General features: G+C 42.3%; 1 protein-coding gene across 1 annotated transcript in view; it reads right to left on the reverse strand.

The window, feature by feature from the left end:
* Positions 1-2,923: 2,923 nt before the first annotated feature.
* LOC139375126 (gamma-aminobutyric acid receptor subunit beta-1-like) overlaps positions 2,924-22,614 on the reverse strand; it is a 53,765-nt gene continuing 34,074 nt past the window's right edge. The window contains exons 5-9 of the mRNA XM_071116610.1: positions 14,821-14,903; positions 11,111-11,245; positions 10,714-10,866; positions 4,627-4,880; positions 2,924-4,455 (exon numbers count right to left, since the gene is read on the reverse strand). Coding sequence (XP_070972711.1) covers positions 4,081-4,455; positions 4,627-4,880; positions 10,714-10,866; positions 11,111-11,245; positions 14,821-14,903 — 1,000 coding nt within the window. The 3' untranslated portion in view covers positions 2,924-4,080. The remainder of the gene's footprint in view (positions 4,456-4,626; positions 4,881-10,713; positions 10,867-11,110; positions 11,246-14,820; positions 14,904-22,614) is intronic.

Below are 22,614 nucleotides of genomic sequence, written 5' to 3' on the forward strand. Positions count from 1 at the left end.
TTTTAATAATTTTCCTTCAATTCGCAAGTGGCTGAATGTATCTGATGCTGCCTGACCAAAAAGACATAGCATACTCCTTTTGGCCAGACAGCATCAGATACATTGGCTACACATACTGAGACAGAGGGGCGCTGTTTCGCTCACTCTGATGCTTTCTCGGGAGAGACTGATGCATCTTTCTGTCGGTGCACGTCTCTTCAAATTATCAATATTTTTTTATAGAAAGTCCCCAAAGTTTGACTTTTTGGTGCCTTTAGGGGAACTCCTGTCTCATTCTGTAATACACACAGACACACACACACACACACACACACACACACACACACACACAGACAGACAGACACAACCAGAAGCATAATGCCCTAAAGCTTGTTTAAGAGAAGATGCAAGTGTCCTAACGCCCTGCCAAATGTTGCTTATGATTTGATCATGTCTCAGCTTATCCTGCTCGTCATTGTCCTCATGAGGCTGTCCTAAAAGGGTCATGTTAACCATGTAAACTGAACTTCAGTAATGTTACACAGGCCATAAAAACAAACTAAAACATATTTTTTCAATGCAATAATACTTAGGTCATTGTAATGAGTGTTACATAGCCTATATGTCCGAAGGCTTAATTTGAAGACCCCACAATTGTCACATGGTTTCACTCGCTTGCACACACACTGCCCACTGTGTGGAACAAAGGCAATTACATCCAAATGAAGCTCCATAACTCATCTACACGGATTCCCTCTAGCTGTGGACCGTTATCACATGGTGACGTTTGTGTCATAGCCATGCCCCTACAGTAGATGGCAGCCTGTCTGATTATTAATGAGAGTGGCACTACAGCACATGGTCCTACTAACTGGTCTAATGGCATTACTCTTTGCTTAGTCGCTTGAGATTTATCTTTGACCTTAGATCTCGAGGAGAATGTAGATTGACTTGTAAAGATGCTAGTACAGAATGGTGTATACTATTAAGTTCAAGTTAATTCTCCCACGCATCATGTTTTCGCAAACAGCACTATATTGGAGACAAACTAAGACACTTTGAGTTAGTATTGTTAAATGAGAGTGAAGCTTTTATTGGGTTGGTGAGATGTCAGTTATTTTATTTGAATTTCTTACCATCTCAAACAAAGGATTTGTATGATTGTGTTCTCTCTTACACGCACACACCCACACACACACATTCCCGGTCGCACATGCTTGCTTGTACACATGTTACCAAGCAGAAAAACACACATGCTTGCTGACAAACACGCCAGGACACTCAAACACTCTCTCTCACACACACATACACTCCTTTATACATGAGAGCACATATAGAGCACGAGAGAAAATTGTACAGTAATTTCACACAATAGAGTTCAGTACATTTCATTATCCCTTGGAAGCTTGAGGGAAGCCAGTTGTTAAGGCTTCCATTTCACTATGGCCGTCCAAAGAAAACATGTGTCCCATCTGTTTCTGTATGTGAGAGTCTGCTGAGTGGAAAGACTATTTTATTTTTCACCAGTCCATAGAATTCCATTCCGCCTGAAAACAACGACAGTAACAGCAACAAAACCAAACTTGCAGGACATTTTCTGCATTGAATTCACAGATTGTCATCATAAATGCTGGAATGTCTGACTACTACCTACTTTGAGTATGTATTTAGAGCGTCATAAAAGTCAGTCTGTGTTGTTGACCGCAGTTTCATTTCTTAATCTTCTCTTAAAAAAAAAAAAAAGTACAAGTTTATTCGTTTTAAATTCTACACACTAGTTATAAGTTAAGTTAAACCCTGTGAAAATATTGAGATTCTTGTTAAAGGCACAATATTCAGCCATGAGGAGAGAGCACACTGCTACTTATTGTGTCATGTAGAAGCCTATCTGGTTTAGCCTTTTTTTGGTAAGCCCTGATAACACAAGCAGTTCACATGTCTACTTGGAATCCACCCGCTATTATAATAATAAAGTAGTTACATCAAAGTAGTCATTGGCCATTTTGATAGCTAAGCAAAGCAATAGTCATGGGCAAAACCATTTTAGCCATGGAAAAGTACTCTGATATATTTGTAGAGGGAAACGCTACCATTGTTTATTCAGAATTTTTAAAATATTTTAGTTCCAAATGTGAGAAAAATGTCATCATCTGAGGACTGTAGAAATGGACTAGCCAGATTTTGATGTGGCGTGGCCAGCCAAACAGAGAACACTGCAGGATGTTATCAGTGTGTAAATCAAAGTTAGGATCACATAGAATGCTGCGTTGCCAGTTTAGCTTTTTTCCCCATCATACAAATTGTGAGGTTACAAATTATGTAATGACTCCAACCTACGCTAATTTAATTTAAACCACACCACCTACTTATATAAGCTTACTAAATGCACCTATTATGGCACTAATTGCTGCCCTTTAATGCTACAAAATTACACCTTTACAACTAGGCTATAGCTACTTATCCTATTTGTTTTGTTGAACTAATATAGTAGACATTCTAGCACAGCTTTTTCTACAATCGCAATGAAACCAGCAATGAAACCAGCAATGAAACAAGTAGGAATTACAGGGAATTGTTCAGGTTCATACAATTATTCATCAGTCTTGAGTAGTATAACAGAGGAGTCAAGAAATCCATTGAAATCCAAATAACTCTAGACCATCGCTCCTGTTTTTTTTATGCACTAAAGCAATGAGGTCAATAGATTTCCATGCCAAATCTTATAGGTGTAGAAGACCTATTGCTATTCTATGCCAGAACAGTTTTTCACAGGGGTCAAGGTGTTTATGAGTGGAATTTAGTATAATGCTAATGTTAACGTTAGTAAATCTACTTCAAGTGTTTGCCATTTAACAAATAACTTTTTGAATAGCTGAGCTGCACTTTAGTATACTATACTTTGTGCAAATATGCTATACAGTACTGTGTATTTGAAAAGACTTGGCTCAACCATCTACAGCATGTATTATCAGGGCTTGCGTGTTTTGATGTGGTTTCGAAAGCGTGGTGACATCATAAGTCATTCTTTACCTGATTTCTTTTAAAGAAAATTACATTTTACATGCTCACAGACGCTGTGAGAATAGATACAAATTTCGTTTTTTGAGATTAGTCTATTTCCAATTCACTTCTGTCCTGTACTTACGCTAAATGCAATGCTTGTTGTTCAAAAGCACACAGTAGAATGATTATAATACAGGTAGGCTCAACTATGGAGGCTTTGCTAAGCTTTTTATACAAATGAAAGAAAACAGGCTTTGTTTTACAATGCAAAAAGCTGGTAAGTGCACATGCACCTAGCATAAACCAACAAAATCATGTCACACATTAAGAACATGCAAGGTAGCATGTTCTTCAACTCGCTGAATACCGCCTTAGTCACAAGGTGGGGACTCAACACAATGAGAACTGCCTTAATCATGGTATGGAGAGTTAATACTTCATTGAGGATGAACTTAGTCATAGCATGTTGTTAAACCAAATGAGGACTACCTTATTCACAGAGATGGAGTTCAACCAAACAAGGACTTCCTAAACCACAGGATGAAGTTTAAATAAGCAAGGATTTACTTCAATCACAAGATAGGGTTTAACCAAGAGAAAATTGTCTTTGTTATTACCCACAGTTTTTGCACTGGGCTTTTTTTCTCTTTATAAGCAAATAAAAGTTGTGTTACAGTCCGCATGCAGAGGATGAGAGGAAATAAGTTGAGAACAGGATTTCCAATAAATAAAATTCAGTTGCAGCCTAAGAGTAACAATGAAGTCACCAAAGTCTATTTTTGGCACAAAGTTCAGACTTACAAATGCAGGCTTCACCGAGTCTTTAATTCTGTACTAATTTTCACTATTTCTATTTTTTACGGATGAATACAGCAAAAAGGTGAGAGAATTTATTAAATAAAATTTATATTTTTTATATATATATATATTTATATAATATATTAAAATGTATTTACATTGAAAAGACATCCGCTTCGCATCGCATTCCTCAAACAGAAGTCATATAAATGGAGCTGAATTTAACGCCCCTCTCTTTTACCCTCGCTGTACAAGAACCTAGCTAGCTAAACAAACCTCTAGTGAGAATAGCCATGTCCCTTAGTGGACGTAGTACATCCAGTAGACCAAGTTGAAGAAGGTAAAGGCGATGGGGAAGATGACGCGGGACCACTTGTCTATGGCGTTGACATCCGTCAGGTCTGGGATCTTGACTTTGAGCTGCGACGCCCTCCTCCTCAAACGACTCTTCTTGTGGCCGACAGGCCGGTCGAGGGCCGGTCGACCATACAGGTCTCGGCTGGCCATGGGCTTGCGGTACTGTATGCTGGCGCTGTCGTAGGAGAACATGGTGGCCCGCGGGTCGTTGAGAGCCCCTATCATCTCGGCCCCGGTCATCCCGGCCATGCCACCCATCCCACCCATCTCGTTACGGATCTCCAGATTAGTCAGGAGGATGTTGCCATGGGCGTCCACCTGGGGAGGGAGATGGGAACAGGAAGAGAGGTCACAATATATTACAGAACACAACAGACGATGAGCTTTGAGCATTTGAAATTTGGAAAACGTTTAAGCTCATAATGCCAATTCTAAACTCTTTCGGCAATTTTAATATGCCAGAGACGCGAGATTACTCCCAATCCCTACCTGCACTTTGTTACTCTCCAGACGGCTCTTGTTTTCATTATTGGTTTTAGCTGCTTTCTCCGCCACCTTTTTCTGTAAGTGAGGCCCCCGACCGAAGAAGATGTAGTTAACAAACGCGTACTCCAGCAGGGCCAGGAAGACAAACACGAAGCAGCCCATCAGGTAGATGTCTATAGCCTTGACATAGGGGATTTTGGGTAAAGTCTCTCTCAAGTGGGTGTTGATGGTGGTCATGGTCAGCACAGTGGTTATACCTGGTGGAGGAAGGGAAATGAAGGAAAGGCTCAGGGTCAGGGTTAGTTTAGGGTTCAGATGAGGGCACTTCAACTCCTATACAGGGTGTGGAGGCTTTTGTCTTTCAAGACACATGCCCTAAGTAATGGGAGACTTCTGAGTACCACCATATACAGTGCATTCGGAAAGTATTCAGACCCCTTGACTTTTCCCACATTTTGTTACATTACAGCCTTATTCTAAAATGGATTCAATAGTTTTTTCCCTCATCCATCTACACACAATACCCCATAATGACAAAGCAAAAATATTTTTTTGCAAATTTATAAAAAAAAAAAAAGGAAATATCACATTTACGTAAGTATTCAGACAGGCCCTTTACTCAGTACTTTGAAGCACCTTTAGCAGCGATTACAGCTTCGACTCTTCTTGGATATGATGCTACAAGCTTGGAACACCTGTATTTGGGGAGTTTTTCCCATTCTTCTCTGCGATTTTAAAAATATTAAAATAAAATGTAACCTTTTTAACTAGGCAAGTCAGTTAAGGACAAATTCTTATTTACAATGATGGCCTACCGGGAACCGTGGGTTAACTGCCTTGTTCAGGAGCAGAACGACAGATTTAAGAATGGCAGATCTTCTCAAGCTCTGTCAGGTTGAATTGCTGCACAGCCATTTTCAGGTCTCTCTAGAAATGTTCGATCGGGTTCAAGTGCGAGCTTTGGCTGGGCCACTCAAGGACATTCAGAGACTTGTCCCGAAGCCACTCCTGCGTTGTCTTGGCTATGTGCTTAGGGTCATTGTCCTGTTGGAAGGTGAACCTTCACCCCAGTCTAAGGTCCTGAACACTGGAGCAGGTTTTTATCAAGGATCTCTCTGTACTTTGCTCCGTTCACCTTTCCTTCATTCCTGACTAGTCTCCCAGTCCCTGCAGCTGAAAAACATCCCCACAGCATGATGCTGCCACCACCATGCTTCACCGTTGGGATGGTGCCAGGTTTCCTCCAGACGTGACACTTGGCATTCAGGCCAAAGAGTACAATCTTGGTTTCATTAGACCAGAGAACCTTGCTTCTTGACCTTGACCTTCTGGAAGGTTCACCCATTTCCACAGAGGAACTCTGGAGCTCTGTCAGAGTGACCATTGGGTTCTTGGTCACCTCCCTGACCAAGGCCATTCTCCCCCTATTGTTCAGTTTGGCCGGGCGGTCAGCTCTTGGAAGAGTCTCGGTGGTTCCAAACTTCTTCCATTTATGAATGATGGAGGCCACTTGGCTGGGTTTTTGCTCAGACATGCACTGTCAACTGTGGGACCTTATATAGACAGATGTGTGCCTTTCTAAATCATGTCCAATCAATTGAATTTACCACAGGTGGACTCCAATCAAGTTGTAGAAACATCTCAAGGATAATCAATGGAAAGAGAATGCACCTGAGCTCAATTTCAAGTATCATAGCGAAGGGTCTGAATATGTATGTAAATAAGGTATCTGTCGAATAACCTGTTTTTGCTTTGTCATTATGGGTTATTGGGTGTATATTGATGATGAAAAAAAGATGTGTATCCATTTTTGAATAAGGCTGTAATGTAACAAAATGTGGAAAAAGTAAAGGGGCCGGAATACTTTCCGAATGTACTGGGGGAAAGGATGTGGAAATGCCCCCTGCATGACTTGAAGATCCCTTCACCCCAATAACGCAACCCAGTCCAAAGCTGCATTTTAAATGCATTGACTTCTGTATGGGGTACAAGTTCAGAATGCTAATAAACCACTCATATTATTGGCTCTGTATTAAACCAAATTGTGGGAATAAGGGGGAAATGATGAACTGTTTGGATCTGAAGGTGGTTCATACCATTATATTACCTACGTTGACCTGATACATACCTTGTTAAATTTACCTGTGAAAATGTCAGATGACTGTGGCCATCAGTGCCCGTCACATGCATGACACCTCTGAGGTCCAGGTGAAAACACTGGACAAGCATAGATCCAGAACATCAGAGCAGTGTGATATTCTATTCTAGTGTGACAGTCCTCAGAAGAGCAATACACAGGTAGATAGTGCCTTGGTGTGAAGTTGTCACTCAGCCACAACGTTACATTCACTGTGACACAGAGACTCTTGAGAGCCTGAGTTGACAAGAACAAGCTGACCTAACTCAACATGGCTCAGTACACAGGCATTCCAATCCCTCATACACTTCACCTCATATCAGTCAATTGCTCACTTCATACAAACAGATGGATGCAAAATAGTGCCCTGCATTAGATAATTGTACTGGGATCACAAGATTCAAGATCACACTTCGCGTGGGATTTTTTTGTTGTACAATGGTCTACACAAAATTGTTACATAAAAATAACATGAGTTTCATGTCATTATCAGTATATAAGACTTAGGTTTGTAAGACTTTAGTATACAAAACTTTGTACACCAATGTAGGCTACATGTATGAACTGTATAAAATGATGTACAGTATATTACTCACTTAGGCGTGAGACTCAAAGGAAGAGACACGCTCCTATAATACTCAGCCATGCATAATCAGTTCCACATTAGATACAGCGCTGTGAAAAAGTATTTGCCCCCTTTCTGATTTTCTCTACTTTTGCATATTTTTGATTCTGAATGTTATGAGATCTCCAACCAAAACCTAACATTAGATAAAGGGAACCTGAGTTTACAAAAAAATAAATAATGTATACTTATGTAATTAACAAAGTTATGCAACACCCAATTCCCTTGTGTGAAAAAGTAACTGTCCCCTAACAATAACTGGTTGTGCCACCTTTAGCTGCAATGACTGCAACCAAATGCTTTCTGTAGTTGTTGGTCAGACTCTCACATCGCTGCAGAGGAATTTTGGCCCACTCTTGCATACAAAACTGCTTTAACTCAGCGACATTTGTGGGTTTTCATGCATGAACTGCTGGCTTCAAGCATCTTAATTGGGATTAGGTCTGGACTTTGAACAGGCCATTCCAAAACTGTTTTGTAGCTTTTTAACCATTTTCATGTAGACTTCTGTGTGTTTTGGATCATTGTCTTGCTGCATGACCCAGCTACGCTTCAGTTTCAGCTCACAGACAGATGGCCTGACATTCTCCTGTATAATTCTCTGATACAGAGCCGAATTCATGGTTCCTTCTATTAAGGCAAGTCATCCAGGTCCTGAGGCAGCAAAGCATCCCAAACTATCACACTACCCCCACCACCATGCTTGACCGTTGATATGAGGTTCTTACTGTGGAATGCAGTGTTTGGTTTTTGCCAGATATAACGAGACCCATCTCGCCCAAAAAGTTGACTGAAGATAGCCAAAAAGCACCTGGAAGCACCTGAATGATCATCAAGACTCTTGGAAAAAGTTTATATGGACAGATGAGTAAAAAATATAACTTTTTGGACAACATGGGTCCCATTATGCCTGTCAAAAACCAAACACTGCATTACACAGTAAGAACCATATACCAACGGTCAAGCATGGTGGCGATAGTGTGATAGTTTTGGTTCATGCTTGAAAACCCACTGAGTTAAAATAGTTACACATGGAAGAGTGGGACAAAATTCCTCCACAGCGATGTGAGAGACTGATCAACAGGAAGTGTTTGGTTGTAGTCATTGCAGCTAAAGGTGACAAAGCCAGTTATTGAGTGTAAGGGGGGAATTACTTTTTCACATAGGGGCATTAGGTGTTGCATAACGTTTGTTTATGATACAAATTAAATAAGTATGTAATTGTTGTGTTATTTGTTCACTCAGGTTCCCTTTATCTAATATTAGGTTTTGGTTGAAGATCTAATAACATTCAGTATCAAAAATATGCAAAAGTAGAGAAAATTTGAAATACTTTTTCACAGCACTTTAGTTCGTAGACAAGATTCTACATTTTTGCACGTACAGTACCAGACAAAAGTTTGGACACACCTACTCATTCAAGGGTTTTTCTTTCAAAGCTGTAATCAAGACAATGTGGCTACTTTGAAGAATCTCAAATATAAAATATATTTTGATATGTTTAACACTTTTTTGGTTACTACATGATTCCATGTGTGTTATTTCATAGTTTTGATGTCTTCACTATTATTCTACAATATAGAAAATAGTTCAAATAAAGAAACCCTTGTAAAGCACACCCCCAAGCGTGCCATCATCTTGATAACAGTAAGCCTGCCAGACTTCACATTATAAACAGCAGGCATTAAAGGTGACCGAAGAGTGTGAAATACCACATTTCAGGCATTTGACCATTCAAAGCACATGCAGTATCTGTATATGCCGTATGTGTTTTCTTTAAACCCAGTAGCCTGTATTAGTGGATACGTCCCAATCAGAAAAAAATTGAACACAACTGGAGCCACAATTTTTGTACCAGGAACAAGGACCGGAAGCAGCGTTATGGTATTTAGCCAAAGAGTACAGGAGCAGTAGTCGCTCTAGCTAGCTTAATAACTGTGGCGCATTTACACTTTTACAGTTAGTTAGTTAGCAACTGTTTCTTCACTAGCTACAGTAACGCTCCCTCATAATGCCTCCCAAAATGTTGTTTACTGATTCTCTAGTTCTCTGCTTGTTCCAGAGAAGGTCTGATGAGTTTGCTTTTGTACATTTCAGCTCTCACCTTAAACTCAGGTCATATCCCTGATGCACACCAATGAGTCAGTAGCTAGTCAGGGGTGTTTTTTGTAAGGGTACAAACTGCCTCAGGGGTAGGACAACCATGAATGTGAGGCCACAAGGACACACTCTGCTGAGGGGTGTGTGTGTTTGTGTGCACACTCAGGGATGACTGTGAGAATTTCAGGATTAATCTCTGACCTCCATGCTTTGGGTGTAAGGAAACTCATATTCCCATGGGTCGGTGGATGGGGTAAAATAATCACTATGTTTTAGAGGATGAATACTGTACCTTTGGGGCTGTGTGTGTCATTCAGACTGTGATACATCTTCAGACTGTGATGCATACCGCCTAGGGGGCAGTGTGTAAGTAGAAGTTCTGCCTAGGGGGTAGTGTGTTAGTGTACACTCTGCCTAAGGGGGCTGTGTGTGTGTAAGTATACACTCTACGCTACCTAAGTGGCTATGTGCAAAGGTACACTCTAACGAGAGGGATGTGTGCTATATGCCCATAGGGAGCAGTGTGCAAGTATACACTGCCTTGGGTACTGCGTGGAGAGACATTCTATGCTCTGCTGTGTATAGGGGCGCCTTCTGCCTGCCTGGGAGGCAGTACAACACAAGCCTACAAAGACAACGACCTAAACCCCAACATGGACAACTCATAGAATAACCCAAAGACACCGACCTAAACCCCCCACATGGACAACTCATAGAATAACCCAAAGACAACGACCTAAACAACCCCCACATGGACAACCCATAGAATAACCCAAAGACAACGACCTAAACAACCCCCACATGGACAACCCATAGAATAACCCAAAGACAACGACCTAAACAACCCCCACATGGACAACCCATAGAATAACCCAAAGACACCGACCTAAACCCCCCACATGGAAAACCCATAGAATAACCCAAAGACACCGACCTACAGCCACCCACATGGACAACCCATAGAATAACCCAAAGACACCGACCTACAGCCCCCCACATGGACAACCCATAGAATAACCCAAAGACACCGACCTAAAGCCCCCCACATGGACAACCCATAGAATAACCCAAAGACACCGACCTACAGCCCCCCACATGGACAACCCATAGAATAACCCAAAGACACCGACCTACAGCCCCCCACATGGACAACCCATAGAATAACCCAAGGACACCGACCTACTGCCCCCCACATGGACAACCCATAGAATAACCCAAAGACACCGACCTAAAGCGACTCTGGCCGCAGACGCGTCATAGTTGATCCAGAAGGAGACCCAGGATAGGATGGTGATCAGGGTGGAGGGCATGTAGGTCTGTAGGATGAAGTAGCCAATGTTCCTCTTCAGCTTAAAACTCAGAGAGAGCCTCGGGTAGGAGCCTGGGAGACCAAACACAGTTTTCACGTCGGAGTAGGATAAAGTTTCCCCCTAGACGCTGAACTAAGGTCAGTTTAGCATTTAGGGGTAAGATTATCCTATCTTTGTGCCTGAGAGAACTTCTACCCGGTGCTTATGTGGCAGTTACATTCTGCCACATTCTCTAATGTTAGACACTCTTAAGTGGAACATCAGAAACTTTAATTAATAATAGACTAGGGTAAGGGTTAGTAATCAGATTGTTACCTGTAGCAAACACTGCTTTTGTGGATTGGATGTGGTAGTCTATAATAGAGAATTGGGGAAGTTCGATGTTCTCCACCCCAGTCACTGAATTATCACCTTTCCAGTAGAACTCGATGTCATCAGTGGTGTACCCATCTGTGAGAGGGAGAGACTGTTACATCATCTAAAATGGACAGACAGAAGGCTACCTACCGTATGTCACGGGTGGTGTACCCACCTGAGAATCTGACAGAATGGAACGCCATTCAACATAGACAGACAGGCAGAAAGCTGCAGTGTCATTGAGAGTGTACTTGTCTGAAGCGCTGGGTCAAGTCTTTTTCTAACACTTCTCTTTGCCTGGTATTAGATGGAACAGGAATGAAACAGTCAGTTATTGGCCTTTCAGTAATTAGGCAAACTTAATTGGACTGCGTTGGCTTTTTCTCCCCTCAGACTCCTCCGCTTATCTAAAGGGAACCGCAGGATTTCAGGGAATTAGCTGCTTCTCCTTACTGTCTTTACTCAGTGGTTTTGTCTTTATTTCCCATTCCCCATTTAATGTATGTGTGAGAGGGTCTTGGGTTATCAGATCACCCCTGAAGCCATAAGGGTATAGGAGAATGACATGTAAAGAAATGTGTAGACCAATATGGAGATAGTTTTTTTTAATGAGACTGCGAAGAATAAAACAGCAGAACTGGATGTTTTCCCATGTATCAGTGTCCACAGCTAGAAACTGGAGCAGATTGTCCACAGCTAGAAACTGGACCAGATTGTCCACAGCTAGAAACTGGAGCAGATTGTCCACAGCTAGAAACTGGAGCAGATTGTCCACAGCTAGAAACTGGAGCAGATTGTCCACAGCTAGAAACTGGAGCAGATTGTCCACAGCTAGAAACTGGACCAGATTGTCCACAGCTAGAAACTGGACCAGATTGTCCACAGCTAGAAACTGGAGCAGATTGTCCACAGCTAGAAACTGGAGCAGATTGTCCACAGCTAGAAACTGGAGCAGATTGTCCACAGCTAGAAACTGGAGCAGATTGTCCACAGCTAGAAACTGGAGCAGATTGTCCACAGCTAGAAACTGGAGCAGATTGTCCACAGCTAGAAACTGGACCAGATTGTCCACAGCTAGAAACTGGACCAGATTGTCCACAGCTAGAAACTGGACCAGATTGTCCACAGCTAGAAACTGGACCAGATTGTCCACTGCTAGAAACTGGACCAGATTGTCCACTGCTAGAAACTGGACCAGATTACCCACTGCTAGAAACTGGACCAGATTACCCACAGCTAGAAAATGGACCAGATTACCCACAGCTAGAAAATGGACCAGATTGTCCACAGCTGGAAACTGGACCAGATTGTCCACTGCTAGAAACTGGACCAGATTGTCCACTGCTAGAAACTGGACCAGATTGTCCACAGCTAGAAACTGGACCAGATTGTCCACAGCTAGAAACTGGACCAGATTGTCCACAGCTAGAAACTGGACCAGATTGTCCACAGCTAGAAACTGGACCAGATTGTTCACTGCTAGAAACTGGACCAGATTGTCCACAGCTAGAAACTGGACCAGATTGTCCACAGCTAGAAATTGGACCAGACTGTCCACAGCTAGAAACTGGACCAGATTGTCCACAGCTAGAAACTGGACCAGATTGTCCACAGCTAGAAACTGGACCAGATTGTCCACAGCTAGAAACTGGACCAGATTGTCCACTGCTAGAAACTGGACCAGATTGTCCACAGCTAGAAACTGGACCAGATTGTCCACAGCTAGAAATTGGACCAGATTGTGCACAGCTAGAAACTGGACCAGATTGTCCACAGCTAGAAACTGGACCAGATTGTCCACAGCTAGAAACTGGACCAGATTGTCCACAGCTAGAAAATGGACCAGATTGTCCACTGCTAGAAACTGGACCAGATTACCCACAGCTAGAAACTGGACCAGATTACCCACAGCTAGAAACTGGACCAGATTGTCCACTGCTAGAAACTGGACCAGATTGTCCACTGCTAGAAACTGGACCAGATTGTCCACTGCTAGAAACTGGACCAGATTGTCCACAGCTAGAAACTGGACCAGATTGTCCACTGCTAGAAACTGGACCAGATTGTCCACTGCTAGAAACTGGACCAGATTGTCCACTGCTAGAAACTGGACCAGATTGTCCACTGCTAGAAACTGGACCAGATTGTCCACTGCTAGAAACTGGACCAGATTGTCCACAGCTAGAAACTGGACCAGATTGTCCACAGCTAGAAACTGGACCAGATTGTCCACAGCTAGAAACTGGACCAGATTGTCCACAGCTAGAAACTGGACCAGATTGTCCACAGCTAGAAACTGGACCAGATTGTCCACTGCTAGAAACTGGACCAGATTACCCACAGCTAGAAAATGGACCAGATTACCCACAGCTAGAAAATGGACCAGATTGTCCACAGCTGGAAACTGGACCAGATTGTCCACTGCTAGAAACTGGACCAGATTGTCCACTGCTAGAAACTGGACCAGATTGTCCACAGCTAGAAACTGGACCAGATTGTCCACAGCTAGAAACTGGACCAGATTGTCCATAGCTAGAAACTAGACCAGATTGTTCACTGCTAGAAACTGGACCAGATTGTCCACAGCTAGAAACTGGACCAGATTGTCCACTGCTAGAAACTGGACCAGATTACCCACAGCTAGAAACTGGACCAGATTGTCCACAGCTAGAAACTGGACCAGATTGTCCACAGCTAGAAACTGGACCAGATTTACCCACAGCTAGAAACTGCAAAGTGCAAAGGTTGGACCCGATATTTCCCATTAGGGTATAAAATGAAATAAATTAGAACAATTTAAATGAAGATAATAACTTTAAAGCCTGGCCACATCAGTGCTAGCAGCGTTGGTGCATCGAAGAGTAGTAAACCGTAGTCTTTATTGTTGCTTAAAAATTATTATTACGCTAGGTAATTGTATGTCATAATTAAGACAGATGACATGATAGAGGGTTTGAGTAGTGTTGCCAAAAGTATTAAATATATCAACCTGGTCAATTCATTAATCTAGCAGCTCCACAAGATCTTATAGTGATTTCCAGAACCTTGTCATAATACCCAAAGCCAAGCGTCCACGTCTGTGCAGATTGATTTAACTATGCATGCAGGTACCATCTATTATTTAAATGGCACTCTGGCCAAGTTTGATTTAACAAGAAACGACCAGTTTGCATTAGTTGGCGTAAAGTGCTGTAGTTTTTTTTCCTGCTTAATGTACGTTATGTCCTCGATGGGAGAGATATTTTGCTACGGTTTGGAATAGATTAATCCCTTACCTGAGGCACATAGACCTGTGTAACAGAATAATGTGTGAAAATGAATGGACTGAGAGAAAGTCATCATGAGATGTGTAGATTAAGTGAAACAGAAAGTAATTGTAAAATGTAGCTTGAGCCAGTTTCAGTAACCTAGATTATGCCTATTCCTGGACTAAAAAGCATGCTCAATAGGAAATCTCCATTGAAAGTGTGTTTTACTACATGAATAGCCTCGATCTGGGTCTGGAAACTGTCCCTTAGGGTTTATTCAATAGCACCCATAGAGTCACATAGACCTCAGATCTGTGTGTAGGGACAAGCTTTCGTAAACATGCCCAGTATTGATAAACGGCACAAGTGAAGCTGAGATAAGTCTCTACAGTGATGTCACACACACACACTGGCACTCACAGCTCTCGATCTCCAGGGTGCAGTTCTGCTCGTCCAGAGGGTATCTACGCAAATCCATCATGCAAGCTGCCGTAGTGGTGATCCTGAGAGGGGGGCAGGAGCAATAACGAGAGAGAGAGGGGGAGTAGGAATGTAGAGAGAGAGAAGTAGAGGGGTGGGGGAAGGTAGACATTCTATAATTTTCTTGTATCTAGCACAGAAATTTGAAATATACCCCCACATCCCATTGGACTAATGTCTCACAAACCCGTACCATGATGTATGTCCTTACAAGTGCAGAGCATACAGTATAACATCTGTGTGAACACACATACTGTATATCATATACAAGGAGTACAGAGAAACAAGAGAAAATATAAGACCTACTTAAAATGTCGTTTTTTGGGGTGTGTGTTACATTCCATAACATGTTATATAAACACTTTCAGGTGCACAGTGAAAAAGGTTGACCTAATAATGGAGAGAAATGAAAAACGCATCCTTCTCGCACACAATGACTCAGGAAACACACACAGTACATACTCAGCATTCTATTGCACAAATCCCTCCTTGGTTTCACTGGAAATTGAACTCTCCGTTTCTCACCCATAATTGCCTTCATACTGCTTAAGTCATGACTGTGCCCTCCCTCTTTGAAATGCTCCATGTTCCATCTTAATTAGCACTATGATTAATTAAGAATGAACACAAAAAATCCAGGCAATCGGTGGACTTTAAAATCCGTGACTTATTCGCTTTGAGGTCTCATTTGAAGGAGCACACTTCAATTTGACTATTTTGGATTGAATTTGTGCTACACTGCTTTCATTCTTTTAGTATTGATTCAACCCAAAATGTTCAGAAACAGTGAGATTGCTGTGCTTATGTACTCATTGCGTTAATTCGGTCTCTGACAGAAAAGGGTCAAGGTTGTGGCCACATGCAGCCATGTTAATACAGGCTGCTTGCCGAGGGGTTGGCTGGTCCTTGGAAGGGAAAGGGTCAGAGTTACATCTGTTGTTGTGTTCTTTCTGCTCAGAAACCACATACGATAAGAATAGGATGTCGTTTTAAAATTGATTTTAATGTAAACCGCCTATGCTGAGTAAAGGATTAAACTTAAAGCATAGTGTGGAGGAGTCACTGTTCATAGCTAATGAAAATCATTGCGCTCTCTCAAGCTTGGCTGGTACATAAAATCCGCAAATTCAGACAAACAAAAAGGTGTAATGGGTCCTCACTCAAAAAGATGTTGCATAAATTACATAAGATGTTCAGAGAATAAGTGCATCTAACATGTTTGCACATTGGTTTATCATTGTGAACAGGGAACCATTACTGTAAAGTGTGTGTCCCTTTTCCACTGCATAATCCGTGTAAAATGAGAGGAAAGGAGACGCGCGCGCGCGCACACACACACACACACAGTAAGACTGCCAGGATGTGAGTCATAGCCAGCAATGCATTCACCTAACCCAACCTGAGCCCTCTAGCTGTTTGAGACATTTCCAGGGATCCTCTGCAGTTTCCCCATTTATTCTCCAGCTTCTCCTGCTGCAAAATATCATGCATCGATGAGCACCTAAAACTCACTCAAGCTGCCACTCGTTTGTTTTGGGTGACGAAACCATCGCCAAAACATAAAAAGCATAGTAGTACATGCTAAATTTGAAATCCATCCCAATGCCCATACCTATGCACCTACAGTACGTTGATCTGAAAGCATTGGATAGTTATCTCCAATATTGCCTACCAGAAGTCAAGGCTGATCTATAACAATACTGTTTAGTATACCAATCCAATCCTTTCAGATCCAGATGTAGTCCCAAGGGGCTAGGGATGGATTTGGAATGTAGCAATACAACCATCCATGTAAAGGGCATTCTAAAAGTCCAGTGGTGGTCATCTGTGCATTAGTCCTGGTCTTCGTCCAATCCAAGAGCCCTGCCTTGTAAAAATGAATCTCACTGGCCCATAGCCATTCTCCTCACTGAGTGATAGCGAGTGTCCAGTGAGACCAATATCTGTCAATTTCAGCCGCAACGATGTTGAGAACTGAAAAGCCCTGGGCATGAATATTCAGCATTTCATCAAACATTTCTGCAGCTGAATATTCTTTGGCTGTCGACCATGTCTCAAACCCACCAGATGCATTAGGGTGGTCTGGATGAATTATAAAGCAGCTGCAGAGATGGGGTAAAAATAGAGCATCAGCTCCTCCATATCGTAGGGGTGTCAGTAAGGGTTTACCCTACTTTACAGCAGGGAGCTCGGAGCACTCTGCCCACTCCCAATCTATTACCCCAGTGTGTAACATCCCCTCCCCATCAGATCAATGCCGATCAGGAAAAGAGGTGGGCTTTGCATCCGTGATGGTAATAAGCGTCATGTTACGTGATAGATGTTACGGGTGTGACTGACTGCAGCATTAGTATTGGTTTGTGTTTTCTGAGATGGCGAATGCAGTTGGTGAGAGTATTGCTTTGTTCATGTGAGAGGAATCTTATCTACTGGGATGACTGATATTGGAGAATGCTCTGAAAATGTCTGCAGTTATACTAGTATAGTGGTTATAAGATTGTAATTCAATTTATCCAGGATATTCCACTCAGTAACGATTGATATTGTTTTCCAGGGGAAGAGGAAGGTAAAAACATGCTCAACTCTATTGTCTTGCTTTAAAAATACAACCAACTGTAAAAGGGTGCTAGCTAGAAAGATGTTGTTCTGTTAAATAACCTAACATTTTACTGCAATTAAAGCTTTTTGTTATGACTGCTATACTTCATAAAATGTTAATCACACAGACACTCTCTTTTCCTTCACATGCTGAAGCACCGGGAGTAGAGGTGGCAGTGCTGCCTAAAAATTAGTATTTACAGCAATGAATGTTATGCTAGATTTGATTAAAAGTTGAATTAAAAACATGTTGCCATATTCAATCAATCTTCATTGAGCATAACTAATAGGCCTACTGTTTGTTAGCGTGTGCAGTGACCATTCAGACTGGCCATATGCGTATTGATGGATACATTAAAATGTGAAGGTAGCGTGGCAGCAGACATGTACACTACAGTAAGTGGTGAGGTCATTCCAGGCAGCCTAAATATAGCCGGCTCACTGTAGGCAGCAGGCAGAAGCACACTGGCTGAATAATTGTGTGGTCTGCAGGGAATAATAATTCTGCAGCATTCGAGTGCGAAGACGTCTCCCTGCTCAACGTGAAACTGGGAGAATTGTGTGTGAGGAGCGAAGCAGATGAAAGTCAAAAGTTGTCACAATGACATGCAAGTTATTTCGGCGTGCTCTCGCGAGGGAGGCAGGGAGAGAAGACGAGAGGAAGACTGAACGACAGAGTAGTATTCAGATTATACACAGACAGGCACTCACTCACAATGGGCCCAGACATCAGAGATAGACATCAGAGCAGGGGAGACACTGACACTGACAGATAGCCACATGAATGACATGCTTATGGGGCGTAGTAACTGTCTGGTAGTGTAATGTAGAACGACAGGGCTGTGCTTAAGACATGGCCATGGTTCAGGATGTTAGTCAATTAGTAATGCTCGACTGAGTATCATAACAATTACGTAGTCATGGTTCATAATATCCTAGCATTGCATGACTACGCGTCAAAGAAAATGACAATCATGGCATAGGATATTTAAGTATAAAGTGCCTTAGGAAATGACAGAGCCATACCAAAGATATATTGTTTATTGTTAACAAACAAAAGTATTGCAGCAGTGGTCAGGGACATGGGTAGAACTGAAACATCATCAATTCCTGTAACTATAATGGTACCAACAAGGAACGTACACTAAAGTACAGTACCACTGGGTAACTGGATACACTGGGCATCATTTACCTTTAAAGAGATGAGATGGGGACTGGAGATGAGAGACGAGCGGAGCAGGTTTTCCTGGTAGTCCTCCTGGGGAGAGCAGCGTATGGTTGGGGCAGACAGGAGCTGCCAGCGCCAGCAGGGTGACTCACCTGATCCTCCTGAGAGGCATGGCTATTGCTAATGAATCTCTCCGCAGGCCCGTGCCAGCCAGCACCCAACAGGCTGACAGCTCAACTCAAACCAAGCTAATAATGATATTTTAATATATTAATGTGGCTTTCTACAGTAGACTAGCTTGAAATGTCAATTAAAAGGATTTGTTTAAGGTACACTAAGCAATAAGACGTCATCATACACATAGCGGGGCTACTTCCTGCTTACAGACGTCAACAACAACAGAATCCAAATCGGCCAAACTACTAGTATGTGTGCATGCCCACACTGGCAAGAGCCATTGCAATATGTCCTGCTGCGTATGATGATGTCATGTTGCTGAGTCTACCTTTAAATATGCCCTTCAAAGGACTAAGGAAGAGGCTGAAGGTGAGTTGAGTGTTGGCCTATAGACAGTTGGGGTGTGTATTGAATTTCAATTCAGTCAATTCATGGGGTGAATTCGATTTCAATGTGTAAACAAAGCGGTTGCATAAACATTGCTACGGCAGGTTTAAATCCAGCCCTAAATGTTACCATGATAATCATGTATTTATTGGCACACATGTTCATGCCAATAAGGAGCATGCTGTTCAGCCACCTGGTACACAAAACCAAATCCTTTGGCGTCGACCAAAACAACAAAATGGTGATACATTTGCGTTCCCACTGGGCAAATCTGATTGAATCAACGTTGTATCCACGCAATAAAAAATAAAACATGTAATGTGATGACGTTAAATCAACGTGGAAAACTGATTGGAGAATTGTGTATTCACCCAACTTTTAACCTAAATCCAATAACATGGTGACATTTTTGTTTGATTTCACATTGAAATAATGTTGGTTGACAACTCAACCAAATGTAAATCAAAACTAGAAATTGAAATGACGTCTGTGCCCAGTGGGTTTTCACCAAATTATACTACAGTCACTATTTCTATGCACCAAAAATAACCCCTCAGATTTATAATGGGCACAGACAATATGATTTTTTATTTAACAAGGCAAGTCAACACATTCTTATTTACAATGATGGCCTGGAACAGCGGGTTAACTGCCTTGTTCAGGGGCAGAACTACATATTTTTACCTTGTCAGCGCAGGGATTTGATCTAGCAACCTTTACGGTTACTGGCCCAACACTCTAACCACTAGGCTACCTGCCATCCCGTTTATGTAGCCATAAACCAATACTTAATCAAATCATACATCTAAGACCTTCCACTCCAGCACCACACCAGGTTAGCCACATGCTCGACTCCCTCTTAGCCCTAACTAACCTAACAAGCAACATAGATGTGTACAAAACACTGCAGCGTCTTCACAAAGATATGAACCACACAAGCTGCCTTTTAATCTAGACATTGAGCTCAATCACAACAACTCATACAAATGTAGCTAATGGGATTGATTGCCTGGTTGTCGTTAGCTTCCGCCATGATGTAACCTAGCCCGAGACCTGAAGACAGATGTTAGTGCCAGATGTTAGCTTTCAGAGGTAACGGCTAGATCAGAGACTTAACACTGTCCTCTTTGTGATGGGCGTGTCTCGCTGTCAACACAGTTTTGATTCCGGTCAATGGTCACATTGGTTCCGTGACTTAGATCACACGCCAAGTCTCTTGTCAGCAGCTGAGGTCACTGATGAGCTGATAAGGTTAAAGGGAGATGTATATGAGTCAAATTACTGGGTTTAACTGTGGTGACGTCATTTTGCCTGAATCTTCGAGACAGATGTTATCTCCCAGAACTACCAGCTAGCCTTTAACTCAGCCAGTTAATGAGCTACAGCATGGGGTGACTAACTCTTGCCCTTGAGGTCCTCAGTTTCCACTGGGTTTCCTTTGCTCCCTCACAGTTAATTGATAAATTAATGTCAGTGATTGGATAAAGGATTACTTTAATCCGACCCTGGTGGTCCCTGCAACTGCTGGTTAACGAAAACAAAACACAAATAATGCCTTCCCAGACAAACTATACTTTTTGGCTAGAACAAACATTCAAATGAGCACTAATGACAAAATCCACATCCACATCCACTGTCATGATTACAAGATATGCCACCTGACTAAAGTAATAAACATGTATTGGATCTTCCCTACAAACCCTAGAGATCTGCCTCGTAGCTCAAAAAAAGGATATCTAACTACAGAAACTGTCAAGTCATCATTCTCCCCCACCAAAGCGCTGAATCCCTCTGATCTCCACTGCATTATTGACAGTGGCTGCCCTTCAGTTCCCTTCGTTAGCTCGGTGCGGCTCAGCACTGCAGAGGCAAGGAGGGTAGCATGTTTGCCTGACGACTCAAACTGAATTCCTCCGATGCCATCATTAAAGTCGTTTGTGGTGATGTCAAAATGAAGGGTGTTGTACAAAATAAGTAATCAGCGATTGGATCATCTCTAACCAATCAGAGTATCGAAGCCAATAACGATTTGTTTAAACAACGTTTTACCCACATGTGTTCTGGCTCTGGCCCAACCCATCTGTTTCTGGGACCAATCAGATGGTCTAGAATGTACTTCCATTCTAGAAATTGTCGGGGAGGTGCTCAGATCCAGACTCATTGTGGAGAAGAAATTAACATGTGTGGGTGTGGCGTAGAGTTTAGCGGGAGCAAGGAGTTTGGGTAGCCAGACAAGGAGCATGTAGCCTACGAGTCTACACTGCTTCCGTGCTCCGGACTGCAGGGGAGTACGGCTCCATAAATGATTCCCCACCTGGATCTTCCTCTCACACTCCAGAGGCAGAGGAGAAAGAGCAATGGCAGTTGTTTGATAAGGCTTTGAGGAATGGATGGTCTCCTTGCCTATGTGCAGTTTTTTCCAGTACAGTTGCAGCACACACACACCAAGAGATGATGTGCAGGAGCTTCGGTTGCATGCTCTTAAAACCAACCCCCAGTCTGCAAAATTTGAAGGTCGGCTCTCATTATCACTCATAAGCTCACACAAATGCACACATAGACACTAAGACGTAGACACGCATGCACGCACGCACACACACACACACAAACACAGAGGTTAAATTGGACCGGATCCCGCCGGGTCCGAGACCTGGCACCTACAGTATGATCCAAATGAGAACCAGGCGGAGCTGTAACCCAGTACCTTTGGTTATTGGAATTATCTAATGAAAAATTGTTATCCACATTTAACTTTCCACAGCCAACAACACGAGTAAGCAACAGCAAAATCAGACAAACCCATAGTAGAATAGTTTACCTATTCAATTGTTCAGCCTGTCACATTCTATGCCAGAAGATTATATTCCTCTCGAGGCACATTAAAATTGCGAGAGCCACACAGAGAAATATGCATGTCCAGTCATTGTACAACATTCTTAATGCAGTTGCGGGAAAACACACCTTTAAAAGCAGTTTAGATGCCCACTGTTAAAAGAGAAGGATCACAGAGCTTTCTAGTGTTACCAGGCTACACTTATTTCTCAAGTCCAAGAAATTAGTCAAATTCACCATTTGAGACCCTGAGCTTTTAGCAGCGGCATGGTTTATGCGCATTAGTCCTCGCCAATGGCGTTGAATTCATAGGGAAGACAGAGGCTAAATGTATATGTCAAGTATAACAGGCATACATTCACAGTACACGATCCTTAGTTAGCTGAGTGCCAGTGGAATGTTTTTTATGACATTCAAGTCATAAATACATCAGTTGCTAACTAGAGTTTGTGTTCTGGCTAATATTTGGGCCCAATTGGGTAAATGCAGATGGAAAACCCCCAGCCTATTTATAGCCACACCTGCCTGATCATACGGACCAATATTTTACTGAGATAATTTCTGGAAGGGGA

The sequence above is a fragment of the Oncorhynchus clarkii genome, chromosome 19 (assembly GCF_045791955.1).
Source record: "Oncorhynchus clarkii lewisi isolate Uvic-CL-2024 chromosome 19, UVic_Ocla_1.0, whole genome shotgun sequence".
NCBI lineage: Eukaryota > Metazoa > Chordata > Actinopteri > Salmoniformes > Salmonidae > Oncorhynchus > Oncorhynchus clarkii.